Source organism: Galeopterus variegatus, unplaced genomic scaffold (genome assembly GCF_000696425.1).
Source record: "Galeopterus variegatus unplaced genomic scaffold, G_variegatus-3.0.2 Scaffold74, whole genome shotgun sequence".
NCBI lineage: Eukaryota > Metazoa > Chordata > Mammalia > Dermoptera > Cynocephalidae > Galeopterus > Galeopterus variegatus.
Window position 1 is genome coordinate 607,421 of NW_007726185.1, and position 20,863 is coordinate 628,283.

Here is a 20,863-nt window from a genome sequence, read left to right on the forward strand (position 1 = left end):
TATAGGACTTACTGCTGGGAACAGAAGTGACCCCCAGGTGGGTGGGGAGGAAAAAAAGAAATCAGGAACACGTACAGCTAAAGATGGATGATTCTGAAGTTCTCTTTCCAACCATTAGAGATGAAGAGGAGTGGAAACCCTCTTCTTATGTTGCCCGACTGTTAAACATCCCCGCCTCTGACATCTAGCCCTCAGGCTATTCCCCACCAGCTGGGCACACCTTGTCTTCCACCAGCTTCCGGTTTGCTCCCTGGAGAATGTAACAAATGGTGAAGTGTTATCAATCCTGTGTGGCCTATTTTTCGTCCTCTGTTTCCTTTTAGCTGAGATTGGGGATTTTGATGAAGCATTGGACAGAGAGCACTTAGCAAAAAATAAGTACATACCTCAGCAAGATGCACTAGAAGACAAAATCGTGGAATTTCACCATAACCACATGTAAGTCTCATGCATGGCTTCATGTTTCCTTTGAGCTGTTTCTCTCTACCTCCCGACATACATGGGTGTACGAACACACACAGACTATTGCGAAGAAATACACACAGGGTGACGGAAGGACACAGAGGCTCCCTGGGGTGCCGTGACTCATCCTGGGCTCTCAGAAATGCAGGTTACCCAGCTTTGCTTCCCTCCTGTGAGACTAGAGTAAGCCTGGAATTTTAGGGTGCCCCATTGTTAGCAATAAGAGGGAGAGTTTAAAACAAAGGACCATCCAGTTAACTTCTTAACAGGAAATGGGGAAAAGGACATGGTACACTAGGACAAAGTAAGAGCATTGTGAAAATCTAGAACCTTTGTAGCATCTCCATTTTCGTTTTGATCAGTAGGACATTTTCAAAGGATTCTCTGTGCTTTTTGCTGTTGTTTTAAGGAAGGCATTTGAGCCTGGTGTCAGTGTGAGAGTGTTCCTTGACCTTTTTGCAAGTTTAGGTTATTGTAAGTGACTAAAAACTTGTTTGAACACAGTGGTGTTTTGCTTTTATATGACCTTAAAGGAAACTCTTTGAGTTTCAAAAAAACTGGCCAAGTTTGGGACAGACTTTTTAAGGTTTTGTGTTACATGAGCAACAGAGCTTTTGTCCTAGCTGCTAGACTTTGGGTTATAATGAATGGGAGGTTGGCTGTCATCTGATCGGGGAGCCCCACTGTTTGTGATGAAATGCCTTTTTATTTCCCAGGAGAAAGCTGCCTGATCTCAAATTGATAGACACAGGGGATTCAAATCTCCTGGACTTTCTCTTTAATTTTTGTTTTGTCAGTGGACAAACACCAGCAGAATCAGATTTCCAGCTCCTGGAGATTGCCCGTCGGCTGGAGATGTATGGAATCCGGTTGCACCCGGCCAAGGACAGGGAAGGCACCAAGATCAATCTGGCCGTTGCCAACACGGGAATTCTAGTGTTTCAGGTGAGAGCGTTTAGAATGCAGCTTAGTTCCCTTGGCGGGGTAGAGAGGAGAGTTGGTCCTTCAGCGCTGATTCATGTTGGGTGGGCTGAGTTAAGACCTCAGATACCTCAGATAATTTTTAGGGGAACAAGGAAAAACCAACTTCATCAAAGGATTTCTGTTTTCCAGGCCTTGAACTTCCAGATTCTATTTCATTCCTCCTTGCCTTGCTTGGGGAATCCATATCACAGATTTGTTTGGGTTTATTGACTTTATGGGATCACAGAAAGCTTTACCTATCAGTGGACCTGTGCTTAAAATATAGTATGGAGGCAAGATCCAGACCCCACAATAAACACCTTTTTCACACTTGTAGATGATATTTTGCTATAATGCAATCCTTTTTTTTTTTTATAACCCAAGTTGGGTTGAGCCAGCTTATTTGGAACCTCAGATATACCTAAGTTAAAAAGAAAAGTGTAATGCATACTTTTAAGATATAGCAGTTTTATACATCATAAAAGCTATATTCTGGCACTGGGGTAATTTTGCAAGAAAGCACACAGCACTTAAATTCTTACCTGTATTTTACTTAAGGACATAATGATTGTCTGCACCTAAAATGTGTGTTCTTTCGATCACCCTGCTATTGGATTGTTTTATAGATCAGTACTTCTCTGTTTTTCTTCAAAGCTTCGTTGAAGGATTATTGACATACAATAGAATGCATATATTTAAAGAGCCTGGTTTGATAGGTTCTTATAAAGTGTATATATATAGTGAAACCATCAGCGAAATCAGGATAATGAACATACGCACCATCCCCAAAAGTTTCCTCAATACATTTCTTTTAAGCACAAGCAGGAAACCTGTGCTTTAGTTTCAAATGGATATAAAGAAAGCATCTGCCTTTCTCATGAATTGGTCAAATTTCACCCAGATTTGAAGTTGCAAATATGTGCATGACCTGAAGTGTACTTCCCTGAGTTCTGCCAGATCCGCTTATTTCCCCTTTCGTGTTTTATTACAAGAGTCTCAGTGATTCTTTGTTCATGCGTCAGATGTTTATGACACTCATTACTCGTTACAGAATCACACCCCAGGAAGAGTCAGAGCTGGGTGTCAGATCGCATAGTAGGGAGTGCCATTTTGAGAGTGGTGTGGCATGTGAGGAGGTGACCACTCCTGTTAGTGTTTCACCTGCTCTCCTGCTCTCTAGTACCTGATAAGAACAACATTAAAACCAAACATCGTTGTCAGTACTACCATTAAATTTCAAAATCACAACCCTGAAACATTTCTAAAAATCATAAAGGGGGGAAAGATGTTTCTTACAATTGAATTAATTTGCTTTGGTTGTGCTAGATATCGAGTGTAGATATCGAGAATTGCTCGGTCCCTTAAGCGTGTGCAAAGGCTGTATCTTGGACTTCAGCTTGCCAGTGCCTGGTTGCTTCATTCTTACCTCTCTGAGTTAGTGGGCCTGGTCTTCAAGAGGCTCCAGAGGAATCCTAATGTTGGTTGAGACGGGGCTGGTGGAGTTGGTATCTGAAAACTCTGTTTTCTCTACCACGCCCCTCCTGCCCACCCCTCAGCTGCCAAAGACGATTAGGACACGTGTGTCCCACCGGGAGACACAGCAGGCCCGGCCTCCTTCCTCCGTCCTACCGGGGCTGTTGGAAGCATGACGAGCACAGGAGGCAGGCCAGTGTGGACGAGGCGTGGCTTGCTAACCTGCTGTGGATTCACAGTCGCTGCTGGTCAAGGCACGTGCTCGGGAATCAGTTCCTGCCTCATTAAATGTGTGATTTGGGGCAAATTAAAATACATCCATTTTGCAGTTTCCATGTCTGTGAAATGAAGATAATAAATCCGTCTCACTGGGTTTTGTGTAAGGTTTGATAGGATAAGGTGTATAAAGCCCTTAGGACAGTGCCTGGCACCCCTGATGATGGCTGCTAATTATTGTGGTGGTTGTCATGGTTTCATTTTTATTTATCTTTCTTTTTATCATTACTTTGACCAGCTTCTTCTCTCCCTAGAGGCAGACTTAGTTTGAATGCCAAATCATATAATTAGTGAGAAATACTGATCCGGGCAGGGAGCCCATCGATAGCCATGGATCCTGTGAATTCTCCCGCAAAAGGCAACCTCACGGAGCGATCGAATGGCTGCCTCCTGCCTTCGGCTCCCAGAAGCAAAGCAGACCAGCTCCCATGTTGCTCGTTATGCATTCCTGGCTCACTGGCTGCTGTCTTTCTTTGCAGGGTTTCACTAAGATCAATGCCTTCAACTGGGCCAAGGTGCGGAAGCTGAGCTTCAAGAGGAAGCGCTTTCTCATCAAGCTCCGCCCTGATGCAAATGTAAGTGACTCAAGGGGATAGGGGACAGCTGCACCACTGTTGGTGGAGTGTGCCCTGCTAGGGGTTGAGGTCTGCACTCAGCAGGGTTACCCTGAGAGGTGCTTCTGTAAGAATGAACACGGAGAGTCTATACGGACAGCTATGTCCAAATGCATGGTAACTCCTCAGCTGTCACAGGATATGCACAGGTGTGCACCTGGGGAGAGGGCCACTTCCCTGTACAACAGGCAGCCCCTCCCAACAAACAACCTGAGCTATGCTGCTGCTGTGTGTCCAGCCCCTGGCCCCACCTGGAGACCCCATTCAGTGTTCTGCTGTCCTCTAAGCACACCCGGACCACCCAGAAGCTGTTCCCCACTCTCCAGTCCCTTGTGTTTGCTGCAAACCTCTAACAGAGCTCATTCTCGCTGGCCAGCCAGGTCCTCCAACTACTTCCCACGGAGCCCCTAACCATGTGGCTCATACTGGCACTGGGTCAGGGAAGGGAAGAGCATCTTCATTTGCCAGAAACGGCAGTGGAGGAGGTGGTGGACACACCCTGGTGTCTGTCCCCAACCACAGCGTAGAGGCCTTTTTCCCATGGGAAAAAAACATGATAAATGGCTGTCTAAGCTTATGGTTTAGCTTTCATGCCTGACCTGGGAAGCTTACACCCACTGTAAATGGCTTTCTATGGGAAAATGCATTTTGAGTTGCAAAAAGCCGACTTACAAATGAAGAACCACAGCATGAGTTGTCTGTAAGTTGGGTCTGCCCAGAACTGCGCAATCCCCCCATGCAGTCACAACTGCCGGCAGTGCAGAGGACCTTGGTTACTTTTGTTTGCATGTTATGGCCGCTCAACTAAGAGCATTCAAGGTAGGAGTAGAAAATTATATCCCATTTCCAGAATCAAAGGACATGAATTTTTCAGCTAGCAGTAATACTTTTATGCTCCAGAAAACAAATTTCATTTCCTGTAGAGTTTCCGGGGCCCCTAGAGGCTGGAGCCATATGCTGTTTTATGGAGAAATGACTTCGAAGTCAAAGTTGACATGAACCATGAGGAAGAAAACAGAAAGAAGACTTGGGTTTTGTTTATATTAAGGAGGCAAAAAAGGAATTTTAGTACTTGGATTTTTTTTTTTATGGAAATGTAAGCCAAGTAAACATAACTTGTTTATAGATTCTGTCAAAGAAATGTTATCTCTTCCACTAAATCTGTACCACTGTTTTCTGTTAGTTCCTCTAAGGAATTCTATGGAGAAGGAAATGATTGAATAGTGACTGTCTTATCATCAGGAATAACTATATATTACTAAATCTCTGAATTTATGGTCTCACTATAATAAAATACACAATTGCAGTTTTATTGGACAAATTCATTTTCTGCTCCTTTTTCACATTGTTACAGAATGTCTGTAGGTAATGGGAAAAGCCAAAGTTGTGTTTTTTCTTTTTAGAGCTCGTACCAGGACACGCTGGAATTCCTGATGGCCAGTCGGGATTTTTGCAAGTCCTTCTGGAAAATCTGCGTTGAACATCATGCCTTTTTTAGACTTTTTGAAGAGCCCAAACCAAAGCCCAAGCCCGTTCTCTTCAGTCGAGGCTCGTCGTTCCGGTTCAGGTAAGGTTACCATTTCACACCGACTGCCCCGTGAACGTTTTTCCTGGGACTTTTCTTTTCCTGCTCCCTGTCCCAGCTGCTGTGATGTCCAGCAGGTGGATAAGGTGAACGTGCATTGGCCTCCGGGAGCTGTGGCCGAGGGAGGTGCTTGCTTGGGAATCCCAGCCGGCTCTTGGAGTCATCCCTGCTGGCTTCAGTTTTGATGTTAGAGAACAGCCAGGCAATCTGCCCAGCCACAGCAAACTCCTAACAGATCCTCTAATTCAGAAAGGATTTGCTTTCTCTGTGGAAGCAAAAGCACTTTATTAACACTTGGTGGTGCTTTGTAGAATGATACGTAGATTTGCCCATCACTGGGTCACTTTTCCATTCATTTTTTAACCAATATTCGAGTATCTCCTGTGTGTCAAATATTGTTCTAGGGATCGGGGGTCTGACAGTGAACCAAATTATCCCTGCCTCCATGAAAGGCACGGACTCTTGGGATGGTTGCTTAATAACCAAACACACAATTATTAAGTGGATTTAGTTCATTGAATGCTTTATCTGTGCAAAAGGAGATGTCAAGAGTGTATGGACACAAAAACACAGATTCTCTTAGGAGGGCTTTGATTCCCGACTAGCCGAGAAAGCCTGCGTACCTCCCATTTATGGAAGGAGCGGGGTAAAGACGTGAAGGCTTTTTTATGCATTTACACGAGAATGTCTTTTGTTGGTCTCCGTTTTAGCGGTCGGACTCAGAAGCAGGTTCTTGACTATGTGAAGGAGGGAGGACATAAGAAGGTGCAGTTTGAAAGGTAAGAGAAGCTTCAACGCTGTTTCCAGTCGGGACGACTCCTGCTCTCTGGGTAACAGGTGTTTGCTGCTAAGTATTTCTTTCCCCAGGCTCGGTGTCCAGCGGGTTGTGAATCACTGCTGCACAGTCAGCCTCAGCAGGGTTAGTGTTAGACAGGAACATTTTAGGACCCGGGAACACACACTCAAGAATGAGATGAGGCGAGAGGAGAGAACCAGGGAGGGAGAGGAGGTCGCTGACAGAGGGCGAGGAGAGAAGACAGGAGATGGCAGTGGGGATAAAGCGTGATGAAAGGTCACTTATCCATGAGTCCTTAAATACTTGGGGATTTGAATTGGAAGGATTTTTAATTAAATGAAGTTTAGGTGAGAAGAAACTGGATTTATTACCGTTATTGTTGTTGTTAGCAAATGCCTAGAGATCTTCGCATGTGCCGGGCCCTGTTCCACGTGCTTGACACGTGTCGGCTCAGTGAGTCTCACACCAGCTCTGGGAAGTCGGTAGCTTTCATTCCCTTCTGAAAGATGGACACACTGAAGCTCTAAGAGTTAAGTCGCCCAGGTCCCACCGCTGGTAGGTGGCCCCTGGCCAGCCAACTCCAGCGCCCTTCAGGACTACTACACTGTCCAGAGGGAGCAGCAGAACCCAAAAGGGACAAAGATGAAGGGCACAGGGGCAAAGGGATGGGCCCAAGCACTGTTTAGTGCCTGTGGGGTTTGTTTTTTTTAACTTTTTTTCTTTTTTCATTTTCACTTAAAAATTACAATAAAGTACAGAGAAGACAACAAACCTCATATTTCTACTAAGAATTAACAGCTCTTAACGTTTTGACATGCAAGGTTTTGACATACATGATTTATGATGGTTCGACTTACTATTTTTCAACTTTACGATGGGTTTATTAGGACATAACCCCACCATAAATCAAGGAGCATCTGGATTTATGATTGTTCAACTTAAGATATTTTGACTTTATGATGGGTTTATTGGGATATTAAGTGCGATTTTGACTTAGAATATTTTCGACTTAACGATGGGTTTATAGGGACATAAACCATCATTATGTCAAGGAGCGTCCGTCATTGTTTGTTTTTTTCTTTTTCTTTTATTTGTAGCTGTTATTGTTACAGACATAGCTAAAGCCCCCTTGAGCCACAGCCCATTAATTCCCTTCTTCCCTCCCCAGAGGCAGCTGCCAGATTCATGCCCCTTCTTGTACACGTATTCATGCATTCAAAAAGAATATGTGGGATTGCTCTGGGTGAGGGCTGTTTAATTTACATACGGACTCTCATACTGTACATAATTCTGCATCTTGCTTTTTTTTTTTTTTTTTCCTTTTTGTCTTTTTTCGTGACCGGCAACGGATCGCAACCCTCAGTGTCGCACCCGTACCGGACCTGGACCGGCAACGGGATCGCAACCCTCGGTGTTGCTCCCGCACCTCGCTCAGCCAGTGAGCGGCCGGTCTGTATGTGGGATCCGAACCCTCGGTGGAAGCGCCACCACGCTTCCCAAGCGGCGCACTGTAGCAGTGCGCCACCGGGCCGGCCCTGCATCTTGCTTTTTTAACCCATATTTTTGAGATCTATTTTAAGTGTCCTCTAGTATATTATGAAGATATTACATTTTATTTTATTCCCTATTGATAAACATTCAGGTTGTTTTGATGTTTCATTTTGATTTTGCGGAAACAAACATGCTGCTGTGACCATGCTTGTACGTGTCCCCTGATGCAAATCTGTGGTGGTTTCTCCTGTCCTGTATCCAGAAATATAATGTTCAGAAGGTGTTTTGCATGCATAGCTGGAGATAAACCCCATAATTTTCTTGAATAATTAGCAATGGATATTTTGAAGACCATATAAGTGGCCCAGTTCTCTGTCTAATTCAAAATGTGGACGCTCCAGAGCTTTTCTGTGTAATTTGGAGTATTTTGAGGAAAAGCTAGCTGTATATTGGAATGTAAACTCTGTAGTTTCATTAGTGTGAGTACCTGAAAACTTGCTAATGCCCGTTCAATGTGTAAAAGGGAACAGGCAGACTAAGGGAAGGGAGAACTTAATGGAGGCATGTTGGTGGCATTAAAGTCAGTTTCTTCTTTTGGTGAGTCTATAAATTCATTTATAAGGCAGGCCTTTCCCTCTGAACTTAACACTTGGAAAGAGTTAGCTGATTAGTGGTAATTGCCTCAGTGATAGAACTGATCTAGAAAATAGTTACCCAAAATACATGAATTGACTTCATATTGTCAGAACATAGCTTGGATTCGGATGACATGAGAGCCCTGCCACCTCCACCCTCCTCTGTGACTTTCCCCAGGACTAGAAATGGCTCTTCAAGGGCTTATGCTCCTTTTCCAGCTGGACCATGTGAACTGGAGCATGGGATTGCTGGGAACTTCCTCAAGGTTTAAATAACCCCCACACCACACAAGTGAAAGGATGGCTGTGTGTCTGTTTCCATGTAGCATTTATAAAACCAGCTTTGGGTTCCTCTTAGGAAGGACCTAATGCTTCAAATAAAAGGACCATTGTTTCAATTAAAAGCAAACAACCAAAAAAAACTAAATTCCCCTAACTTTAGCTGTCTTGTGTGATTTCTCCAAGAAAACACAGCAAGATTCATTCCATCAGGAGCCTGGCTATGCAGCCTGCAGAACCGAATTCAGAAGTGCCAAAACAGGTCAGTAATGGTGATGTACTATTATAACTTTTTCACCAGACCTTCTCTACTGAGCACAGGGCTTTATAGTGTGCTTTCCAGTTCTGCATCCTTTACCATTGGGGTTTTTTACAGACAAGAGTGTGGTTGTGGGCCCTGGCTTTGGCTAGTCAGCGGCTTTGTGCTGTGCACAGCAGGCCTGGGCCCTGCAGCGTGTCCTGTTTTCAGTTGACTGTCTGTCTACTGTGTGCTAAGCACTGAGAAGTTTGCTTTGTTGGCCTGAACTCAGCTTCGGGGTGGAACCTTCCATGGGAGCCAGGAGCACTCAGCCCACCCTCCTGCTAAATGGGTCTGCTTGTGTGAAGTGATGGGGACCTGCTTTGCAGCTGATGGGCGTAGCTCCTGCGTGGGGCCAAGTTTGGAAAACTTTGCTGGCACAGAACTGGGTAGCGAGTTCCCAGGGCTTGTGTTACAGGGCAGTGACCACAGCAGGCGACAAAAGACATTATCGCTCTTGCTCTGAGGGTAGTGGACAGAGCCATTTTCCCCAGAGTTGGTCTCTGGGTAAGTGTTTAGAGTTTTCTCTAAAAGAGAATAAGAACTTTGTTGATGAAGAACATGAACAAGGTTTCATTGTGAGTCCAAAAAGATCCCTTACTCTGTCCTTGCTACCTTAAATGTAAGCAAAGACATTTTTGTCATTTTTCCAAAGGTTGCATCAACTTGCCTCCAGCAGCCCGTGATGTTTTCCTTCTATCCCTGCCCACCCTTCCTTGGGAAGCCCCCCATGGGCTGGAGGGGCTGTCTTGTTCCATAGGAACTTTGGAGACCCAATAGAGACTGTGGGTCCTGGAAAGCTGAGATCATGCCTGACTTATGCTGCCGGGGACCCAGCATCGTCCACTTCCATACCCTGAGAGATCTTTCTGGATCACGACCAGAGCGCTTCTATGAGTGCCCGCTTATTATCAGAGTGCTTTGCCCTAAGCCTGGGGATGCAGCCTTTATCTGGCAGCCCTTCCAGCCTCTCCAAGCCTGAGGAGCTGTTGTCAAATCAGAATCTGACTTGTCCCTCCTTTTTTTCCAGCTCTGGTGTAACAGTCTCCCTTCTCTCTCCCTCTCCCTTCGTCCTTTTCCTGCCCACCCCACCCAGTCTCAGCAGAGCGCCAGCCTTACATTTGGAGAACGTGCCGAATCCCCGGGTGGCCAGAGGTGCCAGCCAGGAAAGGACGTGAACGTTTCCACTGAGGAATCAGGGCCACGCCCGAGCCCTGCTGGGAAGAGGAGCCCTCCGGGCAGCAAACAGGCCGACAGGGCCACCACGGCGCCGGCGGAGGACGAGGAGGAGGCCATTGCGGACAGGACCCCGCAGAGTAAACCTCAGGCCCCGCAGCCAAGCACAGGTCCAGCATCCCGGGCTGCCAGAGGCAGCAGTACTTCCATTCCTTTCATTGACTGCAGTGATGTAGATAGTGAACACGACCTTCTCAGAGAACAAGTGTCCCAGGCACGGTCCCAAACAAATGACAATTATGAGGGTGATTTGACCAGTGGTGTTTATCTGCTCTCCAGGGATGAGAGGCGAATAGAGGCTAGGCATAGGGCTTCCCCTCACTCTGCAAAGTTCTCCCGGCCTCCTTCCAGAGAATTCTTTGATGACGATTCAGCAGACATAACCTTTGATATGAGCGGGAGCCCTAGACTCCCACGACATAGCTCTCTGATAGATGAAATGTTCAGGGGCTCAGCTGGTCACAGCCCCCTGGCCACCCCATTGTCTCCCAGCAGCAGCAGTTCAAGTCCAAATATGAGTTGGGACAGGACTGGGTCTCAAGGCTATGTTTCCGAAAATGGAAACGACCATAGAGAGAAGAGTGTGGGAGAAGATACTCTCCCAAACTGGGGGCCTCCTTATGAAAACTGTTCGCCCATCTTGCAAAGGCCGTGCCTACAGAATCTCTCTAGTAGGTGTAATAGGTCAGAGACAAATCCACTCATCCTTAGCCAGGTGGCGTCAACCCCAGAGGCCACAGATAGGCTTGATGGCCATGAGAAGGGAGGACTGGCCAGCGCGGCTGCTTGCGGAGGGAGAAGGCTGGCTAATGGTGCGCCTCTCGTGGGTCTGACCTCAAGGGTCCCCACTGTGCAGTCACTGTGTGCTGGTGGCATGGCAGGCCAGCCCGCACCCCTGCAGATGACCGAGGGCTCCACCAGCAGTGGGACTGAGTCTAGTGATTCTGACTGTGACATGCTGAGCCCCGTGAGCCAGCCCCTAGTATTTGGCAACCCTGCAGCGCTGAGCTCCCCTTCCCTGCTGAGAAGTCACAGAGCCCCAGGTGGCCTGCGTTTGAGGGAGGAAGAGGAGTGAGACGCTGAAGGCCAGTCCGTAGCTGTTGGCAGCCTGGGCTCCGTAGAGATGATCTGTCCTAGCGACTCGTTCATTTTTAGTCAACATTAGTTAGGGGAAGCTTTGGCCAGGCACGTGTTTGGATAGGGTACGCCTGACTTCTGAAGTCTTTAAGAAAAGCAAAAGTTCACCCAGGTGGCTTGCTTTCCAGAGAAGGAGGACAGGGCCTCCTGACAGCAAGTCCTCGTGACGGGCTGCCATCGAGGCTAGGAAGAAACACTTTATTATGAATCTGATAACACGTTTAGTGTTACAGTTTATGGCGGTTTCTGTGTATGTTCAGTTACGTATGCAGATCCCCCTCCTGTGGGTCGAGTGTTTGGACTAAAGTATCACTGAGCTCACAGGGAACGTGCTGGTTTTACTCTCCCCGCTTCCTTAAAAGGAGGGCTGCTCTTCTGTGCCTCATAAGTGAGGAACTGACAGAATTCAAGGCCAAGTGTAAATTCATTGCTAGTTGAGATTGTGTTGGTGAAATCTTAGTTAAGAATAATTAATATTTTAATGGGAAGAATTGGGGTTATTTCTGCTTTCCAGACTTCATAGGAAGGGCTATCAAGGTCATCAAATCTGCATGAATCATAATTTACTTGGGATTGCTGGTCTGGTTTGGGTTTGCAGTGATGGGTCAAATTATTCATTATGTTGTAAGAAGTCATAATTCTGGCTCGCAGAGTCTCCTGGTGAAACACAGAAATGCTGTTGAGTGGTGATGCAGGGAAAAGTCATAACTCGTGGTTGACACTCCTGTCACTAGTAGGTTAGCAAACTAAATGCCAGCCTTTGAGTCCTGCACAGCACAGAAGAGGACTGTTTTCCAGTGTCATTGCCCTCGGTTGGTTTTTATGCACATTCTCACTGTTCATGCTCCTGTGAACACTGTCCTCTATGGGGAACACTGACACTTGGATGTTTCTCTGAGCAGGAGGAAAAGAAAGTGTAAGTAGTGAGAGGTTTGACTTCTGTTAAAACCTTGCCTGCCTGCCAGTGCCTTTTCCCCGGCATTCCTGTATTTTAGATCAAAGAGCCTGGTTTTGACTTGTATTGTGTCTCTGCCTTAGCTGCACGTTGGAATCACCTGAGACATTTAAAAATGAGTGACACCTGGTTCCTGACCCTGGGAACTTTGATCTAAGTGGTCTAGAGTGCCACTTGGGCTCCCCAGATAATTCTTCTGGGCAGCCAGGGTCACTTCTCAACCAGACCTGATTGCCTTCTAGATTCTAGTGGAATATGTTGAAAGAGTTAGCTAAATTTTTGGCTTGCTTCCACAGTAAGAAAAGCATCACAAATGAAATGCTTTTTCTTAATGCCTGTGGTTTGTATTCTTCAGTCTTTGGAACTTTTTTTTAAAAGATAAATTGTAGGATACAATTTTTAGATCCTAAGCAACTATGAAATTATTGAAAAGAGTTGTAACAATGATACGCCCCTGATGTGCCACCATGCCAATGGCCTTACTAGGCCCGTCATGTGACTTTCTCACAAGGGAAGAGCTGAGATCGTTCAGGAAACTGAGGAGAACTTGGCAGCAGAGTATAAAAAATGGAAGCGGTGACTCATCTTGTGGTTCACAAATGATTCTCTGTCCATGTAGATGTCGAGAAGTCGGTTTTAAAGACTCTGAGGACTTAATCCATTTTTACGCAAACTTCTTTTAATTTTCCTAATCATTTGATTCAGTGCATGATTGGTGAGTCAAACTGATTATTGGATAGTCTGAAAGTTGTTCATTGAAGTAGTCTGTTTACGTCTTGCTTTAGATTTATGTACTTTACAGAATCACGGAACTTTAAAACTACAAGGGACCTTAGAGGTCATCTAGGCAAACCTTCATTTTATGGATGAGAAAACTTTTTCTTAGATTTTTGTATTTATCAAGATCACAGAACTTTAAAACTAGAAGGGACCTTAGAGATCATCTAGGCAAATCTTCATATTGTAGATGAGAAAATGTTTTCTGACAAAGTTAAGTGACTTCACATAGTAGCTATTGCATGACAAAGCTGAAACTGTAACCTTGGTCTCTAGGCTTCCGCCTTTTATTCTATGTAATATCTCGGTGCAATAGGAACATTTTGAACCAATATTTTTAATTTTGGAGAGTCTTGTGTGGATTAATTAAAATCAAATGTGGAGATTTTACTTAAGCAATTATAAGCTATAATAGGTAGGAAGAACTACTTTTTATATTGTCAGAATTTTGCAGTTATAACATGTTTTTGCATATTCTGTTGGACTTAGAAAAAGATGTCAATTTGCTGTATGAAAGTTCAGTCAAATGTGAGTTAGGCAGAGTCCAGTTTGGAATCCTGTGATTTATTCGTGAAGGTGGTTTGTTCAAATGAGTTTTCTTTTTACCTCTGATTGTCCAGCAGTCTGATAATGAAGCATGAATGAGCAATAGGGATTAACTTACCCAGCGTGTAGTACAGATCATAAAATGTAAACCTCTAAAGCAAAACATGCTCCAGTAATTATCTTGTTTTGCTTTTTCTCATAGAAGTGATTTTATCTGAAGTGTTTTAAAAGCACTTGATCGATGGTGATGCGCTCAGTTCTCTATTGACAAGATTTTCCACTTTTAGAGTTGCTCATGGGGTTTTGCTCTCATTGGTTTTATACCAGCCAAGCAGCTCCATCTCTGCCTTTTGGGAAGTATTTATGAAAGCAACGATCCTGGTGTAATTAATGGTGCTTCAAAGAGAGGGAGTATAGTTTCAAAGGCCATGTATCCTAATGTGCCGAGAATATTCACTATTATCTCTAGGAGTGCTTGTCCTAACTAATAAAGATTCCAGAACGTTAGTTGGAGAGTAAATTTATGCATTCTTTGAGCCTGGTGAAGCAAGTTTGCTGAGGTGACAGGTCTCCCCACTGTCCTTGTGCAGATCTCAGGAAAAGTCAGCAGCCTCTATCATCCCATCTATCATGCTCTGAAGTCCTAAAGTCTTAGCTGGACTTCAGAGTCTCACTGCGTGGCTGAAGAGGGGCCCACGCCTACATAAAGTTTAACTAACGGTGGGGGAAGGCCAGGGTTGAGGTTGGGTGTGAAGAACAGGTAGCAGAGATTAGAGACTTGTGAATTCATTCAGATTTCCAAAGGGATTTTGTAAGACCTGTCCACTAATATTTCTAAGACAGTAAGTAGCTAGTGTTCGGGTCTCCTGACTCAACAAGGAATCCAGGCCTTAGATGCTGGCCACTCTGTGAAACGGTGTAAGACCATGGATGGAAGACAGACCCTCTGTAGAAACACACCAGGGCCTCCTTGCATTAATATCTTTTGTTGGATATTATTTTGAAATATGTAAGTTGCAGACCCTTTTGTGGTTGCTGTTGCTTGCTAAAGGCAACATACAAATGCAAGAAATTCTTTTAGCATGAAGAAATGCATTTAATGAGTTCCAGAACCAAAAAGAATTGCTTCAGCTTCCTTTAACAGTCATCTGTATGCCATTGACGATATTCTATTAGACAGGCATTTCATTAGAGGGAGTCTGTGGGCCAGATTCTTTCCTACATGTATGATTCATATTTGGAGATTTCTCACAGATTTATCTCACCAAGTCCTGCCGTGTGGCCTGCACTTAAAATGGAAATAATTCTGATTTTATTCTCAAGAACATCTTTGAAGATTCAAACCAAGCAGTGCTAAAACAGCTAGGCCTGAAAAACTAAAATGTAGCGTGAGCCTCTCAACATTTCTATCACGTAGACAAAATCCAGTCTGCCCTGAATGTGCATCAGAACTCAACTTGACAATTAGCCCTGGAATCATTTTGTGTTGTCAATCGAGTTTCTAAAGGAAGAAAAAGTATACATATGAAACTGTCACTGTAAGTGTTGTTAAAACTGTTGTGAATGTGCACACTGACCCTTTCTCACATCCATAATCAGTGTGCACGTGCTTTTGATCAATTTTTTCCACTTAAAACATTACTCCATATTTCAGCACAGAATGGGTTTGGTGGAACTGTAGCCATTGTGTTACCAGCAGACCGAGCCTTAAGAAATCTGGGGGCCCCATAACCATCAGGTTTATTTTGACTTTATTTGCTTCTATCTTCTTCTCTTCTCTTTGCCCAAGCCCCTATTCCGATTAGCTGCAATTTTAAGAGCTCTCAGAGATACATTCCCGAGAAAAGGTCTTTTTTTTTCTGGATCTCGTCTCTTGGAGTGTATTAACATTCCTCTTCTGATAGTCATGGGCTTAGGTGCTCTAAAGCTGTCCTTCATTGAGTTTCACGGTATGAGTTTATTCTGTTGAGGCTAAATTTTACAAACCAAACTACAAGAGAGCCTTTCTATGCAATGCCCATAACAGAGCAAGTTTCTTTGAACCTTAGGGAGGTGAACATTTCAAAATAATCTATTGCTGATAGCTGTCTGGTGAGTTTTACGTTCAGCCACGTTAGGTAAACCCATAAGAACATATGGAAGAAAAGGTACTATTGAATGAACAGTAAGTGATTAAAGAAATTTACTCTGGCCACCTTAAAGAATTTACCGGGGCTGTTTTTTTCCTTGTTAGTTTAATTCCATCTGTTTCTGTTAATTGAGTGAAACTTAATACAGGGAAATGAGGTCTCAAGTGAACACATATACTTACCTCTAATGCCAGTTACTGGGATTTAAAATTGAAGCCATGACTTTTAAATTAAAATTAGCATGCCATTTAATGTAGCAATTTTCTTTTATTAAAAAAATAGTAATGAAAAGCAAAAAACTCTCATGATGATTTGGCCTAGAGTTGTAGGCGTCAAAGATCAAAGTGTCTTGGTTGCTGCCCACTTGGATACATACCGGGAAAGGGCAACTTATTTTTTCCTTGAGTAATTTAGAGAGAGATTCCCGAGCATCTACCTTATGAACAAAGGTTGGAGATGCTGATTTGTATGCCATCCATATGTCTGGGGGGAGAGAGGTGGAGTCTTATTTTGAAAAAAAGTCTTGCAGCATAAAATGAACAGCATCACTCCATAAGATCCATAGATGAAAGCTTTAGCATCAGGAACTTGTTTTTCCCGGTGAAAACAGTTATACATCCTGGTGGAAGCTGGGGAAGAATTAGAAGATCATCTTTCCCTGAAAGCTTTACAAATTGAATAGACTTGGATGTGTTCAGGATCATCTCAGTGTGGATTGACTGAGTGACAAAGTCACTGGAGTGTGACCTGGATCCTGAGCTTGCAGCTCTTTTTTGGCCTCTGGCGTCTGATTGCAGCTGTAAGTGGAAGCAGCTGGTTTGCTTCTTCATGTGGACTCTGGATCAGATTATTCTGGTATGTCTTGGGGTGGCTTTCTGTTGAAAGTAGGGAGGGTTAAAAATCAACTGTTGCCACGGGATATCTGATCTACGTAAGTCCTGTTGAGCCGGTCTCAAAGGCTAACTCTGCAAGGTTAGTGCTGCTAATGCAGTCATGGAAAGGAGCACCGAGTAAATCTGGAGCTTGCTGCTAGGGCAGGTGCAGCAATTTCAGACTACTGAGTAGTTAGAAATCAGTGCAGAATGCAAAAGCACACCAGGGGCACTAAGGAAGGAGCAAAGAGAGAGAGAGAGAGAGAGAGAGAGTGTGTGTGTGTGTGTGTGTGTGTGTGTGTTTTAAAAAACATTGCATGGTGCTTAACTCTACTTTTGAGCAAGAGGTGGAGGTGGTAGTTGTATGGGGGTTTTGAGGTAGTGAGTCTGCTTTATTATGAAAAGCTGTTGTTAGGTGGTTTTAAAGTAGGAAACAATAGAGAGATCCTTTCAGAGCCTGCAGTGGTATGGTGAGCAGTCTGTCGTTAGTCGTGGACAAGATTTTCTGGCTCATGACGCCAAGCTAACAACTCCTTGGGCCTCAGAGTTCCTGTGTAAGAAAGAAAGCCTTTGTCACTCTGCCCACAGTGGTTTACAGAAAGACCAAAGATAGGTCTTCCTTAGTTGAGAACACACGTTGGCTGCTCTCTCCAGAAGCACCTACAGTGGCTGATGGATTCAACCCCTTACTCTTCCTACACTCTTCCTGCCTTGGAAAGTTGCCATGGAAACCTAACTAACCAAATCTCACAAGCTTGGCCTATATCATTAATCCAATTCCCTTCTGTTCTCTCTGTGTGTATATTTAATACTATAGATAACATGTTTTATTAAAAACTTCTAATATACCGAATTAATTTTAAAATAGAAAAGACTGGGGACTTCATTCTCATTTTTGTCATTTGTTTAATAAATTTGAGAAAACATTTTTCTGTTGTTCCATTGTATGCAGTGTTTTGTCAGCATGTACCTATCTAAGAGAAAAAGCTTTGTTTTCAACATTTCTGTCCTTATCCTCAAAGCATGGTGTATCTTCTGTTCCCTGCATTGTTGGAGCATTGTCTGATGTCTTTTTTCTTTTTTTTTTTTTAACACTGCTGAATACCAATTTGTACTTGGAATACCTGTTTCCTCGACAATACAGTGATCCTGTTCACTGAACAGCAGGCTTTTATGTAGAAACATCTAGGGGGGTTATCCAAGGTGGTGCCATATTTCATTGAGGTGGGGAAGCAGAAGTTGAATAGGAGACTTAGCTTTTCTGGTTTCATTGTCTAACAAGGCCTGCACTTTATACTTTGGGCAGAGCATGGGGGCGGAGGGACTCTTGGAAAGGAGCAGGATCACTGTAGTTGGGGGAGAGGTCTCACTGAAACAGAGCGTATCTGTGATGGTGGCTTACATAGGGAAGCTCAGACAGCTGGCCAAAAAGGACTTGCCTTCCTATTTTGAATGGAACCATCTATTTAAATGGGCATAGAAACCTTTACACAGTTCATGTGTAAAGATCTATAGGAGGATTTAGTTGTGTTTTGTTGGGAGGGGTGGCAGGTGGGAACGTGCAGCAAGTGTCACCTGGCGCAGCTCCAGTTGGATTCTCATGTCCTGTGAGCTGCTTTTCTTTTTGATGGGCACCCAAAATGTAGGCTGTCACAGATACTGTCTGGTTTCATCTTCTCTTCACTGCCTACGAGTGCAGTATCTCAATAAAGCATGGATTGCTACCACCGGGAAGATTGCTGGCTTCTCCAATAACAATGAGCTTGGTGATTCTTTACGCACGGAAGGCCAAACTCATGTAACGGTGTGTGCACGGTGTTAATATCTCTTGTTCATCTAAACTGAAGAGGCTTTTACTTGTCCTAACAGGTATCTTGCTGTAAAAACTGTCAATTGTAACTGTTCTTTCCCACTGACGGCTGAAGCTCTGTCCTGAGTACAAGATGGTATTTCTCATTGGTACGAAGCCCCATGTTCCGTAACCCACACACCACGACCACCTCGCCACCAGTACCATCACCACCATGTTCAACACAGGAGCATTAGCTTTCTCCTTTCTCTTTTCCCCCTAAGCAAGAATAAGCTAGTGCATTCACTACCATTTTCCCATTAGTGGCATTTCTCTTTATTTTTCTGCAAGTTGCATCGCTGTTGCTTTTCTGAGTTGCTTGATGATGAATGCAAAGTTGATGCTTAGCTGCTTGTAAAACTTTTCTTAAAGGAACTGGGTCTAAGAAGCACGTATCCATTACTCTGAGCAACTTAAGGTAGCAAGAAGAGGACAACACTGCTAACATTGGTCATCCCATAACCTGGTGTTTCTTTGTGTGTTTTTGTTTTTGTTTTTGGTGGAACCAGGTAATGTCAATCAAATACTGCCAACTTTTTCACATATTCCCCTGGGCGGGGACCCAGCATAGATACCAGACTGTAGTGAGTCCTGCCTGTTCAGGAGACCACCTGTTATTCAGCATAATACTGGTATTTTTTGATAACTGGCTTCAAAAGTAGATAATCTCTGGAGAAATTTTGTTGTTTTCTCTTACAGAGAGAGAATATGGATTTAAAAAGAGCCCTTCAAAAAAATAGATGAAAACCTACATCTCTAATGTATTTCCTACATGTGCCTTTGGAGCATATTCTGGGTACATAGAAAATCTCCTATATTTTAAAACTGAATAACAACAAATCATGATAGATGAGTGGCATCTAGAAGCTTGCAAAATCTTTTTATTTGGGGGAATATTGAAGGAGAAGCAGATAACTTTTTAATAATTGCACTTTTTAAAATTTTGAAAAGAGAAATTGAGAAAGCAATCAGTATTCTCATTCTTAAATATTTAACAAGCCTACTGTGGATTACTTATTTTTAAAATTATTGCCAGGTTTTCTAGTTCCCTTTTATACATGAAAAGTAACACTTATTTAGTTAAAAAACAAAGTGGAGATTACCAACTTATTGACCAATTTAAAAAACGGGACATGTATAACTAAGTATTCAAAATGCCATTTTTATTACTTGAAAAATAGATTAGACATTTTTTTCTTTTCCCAGAATTGTGTGAGTTTGTTTTTAAGCCTTTAACATAAGCTGAGGAGGTAGACGGTTAATATTGCAGCTTGTGCCCAAACCCAAAGGGGACAGAAAGGCACAGATTTGGCTCGTTGTTAAACTATCCTCCCCAGTGCATTTCAGAACCTTTGCTGAAAAGCTGGCCAAGAGAAGCTGCAGGCTGCGTTATGCTGCAAATCCAGCTTCCCCGGAGCAGCCAGGAGAGAAGAATTATGAATGTCTTTTAAATTAAAAAGATAGGGCAGCTAGGGCAGTTTCTGGACTGAGTGATAAATTGAAATCCATAAATATAACAGTGCTAATTTGAAGTTGCATAATTGTGCCATGAGAATGTGTACATTTAAAAGGATTTTAAAAAGCAATTACCAGCAATGCCTCCCTTGAGAGCAGTGTTATGAAAGGCATTTCCAGTCCACGAGGGTGACATAAGCTCAAACCTCTGCGTACAGATTAATGGTGGGGGTGGGAGGGAAGGGTGATCATGAAATCATTGAAAGAAGTGAAGCCTTGAAGAGTTATTAACCTGAAATGTAACTGAATGCCTAAAAAAAGAAAAGAGCAATTTCTTAAAATAGGAAAAATAATATTTGAAACATTAGACGCTTCCAAACTTTCAGGGTTTAACTGATCTTTTTCTAATCTCTGTGAACTTCTTTCTACCTATTGCCTTAATATCCAGGTGCTTCCTCATTGAGTTCCCCCAAATTATTTACCTAGAGCTCCCTAATGAAAAAAAATTACTTTGCTTTAATTTTTCATAAAGGAAAAAGTGATAAAAATACCAAGGCATTAAGAAGTTCATTGAGGAGCAATGAATGTCAGTCACAGTGTCCTCTCCTGTTGCCTAGGGCTGTGCCTTCAGTGCCAGTGACAGGCTGCAAGGTGTGAACAAGCTTTGTAATGCTGTATAAATCAGACTGAGCTCATTTTATCTAAGAACACAACCATGTTTGTTTGCTTTTTTGTAAAATGGACTACTTCAGTGAAAATCGAATCTATGTAGTTCTAGTAACTCTGTAACCTTGGATGTTGGCTTTCTTTAGACATGGCTTTTCACACCTGTCCCTGTGGACGCCAGTTTGTGCAGACTGTTGTCACACACACTGGCTCAAAGTCAAAAGAGAAATTTAATTACTCATCAAGCTGCCAAATTCTACTAATTGCCCATGTCAGCATATTTCATTGCTTGCTGGATGGTAAATGAGGTACATATTTTTGTTTGGACAATGTATAAATTTTCAAAGCCTCAAGTAGTTTCTCTTGCAA

At 43.4% G+C, this 20,863-nt stretch overlaps 1 protein-coding gene across 3 annotated transcripts in view; it reads left to right on the plus strand.

The window, feature by feature from the left end:
- The window catches only part of FARP1 (FERM, RhoGEF (ARHGEF) and pleckstrin domain protein 1 (chondrocyte-derived)), a 283,653-nt gene that overhangs the window by 215,152 nt on the left and 47,638 nt on the right, over window positions 1-20,863 (plus strand). For all 3 annotated transcript variants that reach the window (XM_008578376.1, XM_008578369.1, XM_008578383.1), the window contains exons 7-13: window positions 324-438; window positions 1,260-1,407; window positions 3,654-3,749; window positions 5,192-5,355; window positions 6,084-6,152; window positions 8,761-8,836; window positions 9,969-10,218. In XM_008578376.1, coding sequence (XP_008576598.1) covers window positions 324-438; window positions 1,260-1,407; window positions 3,654-3,749; window positions 5,192-5,355; window positions 6,084-6,152; window positions 8,761-8,836; window positions 9,969-10,218 — 918 coding nt within the window. The remainder of the gene's footprint in view (window positions 1-323; window positions 439-1,259; window positions 1,408-3,653; window positions 3,750-5,191; window positions 5,356-6,083; window positions 6,153-8,760; window positions 8,837-9,968; window positions 10,219-20,863) is intronic.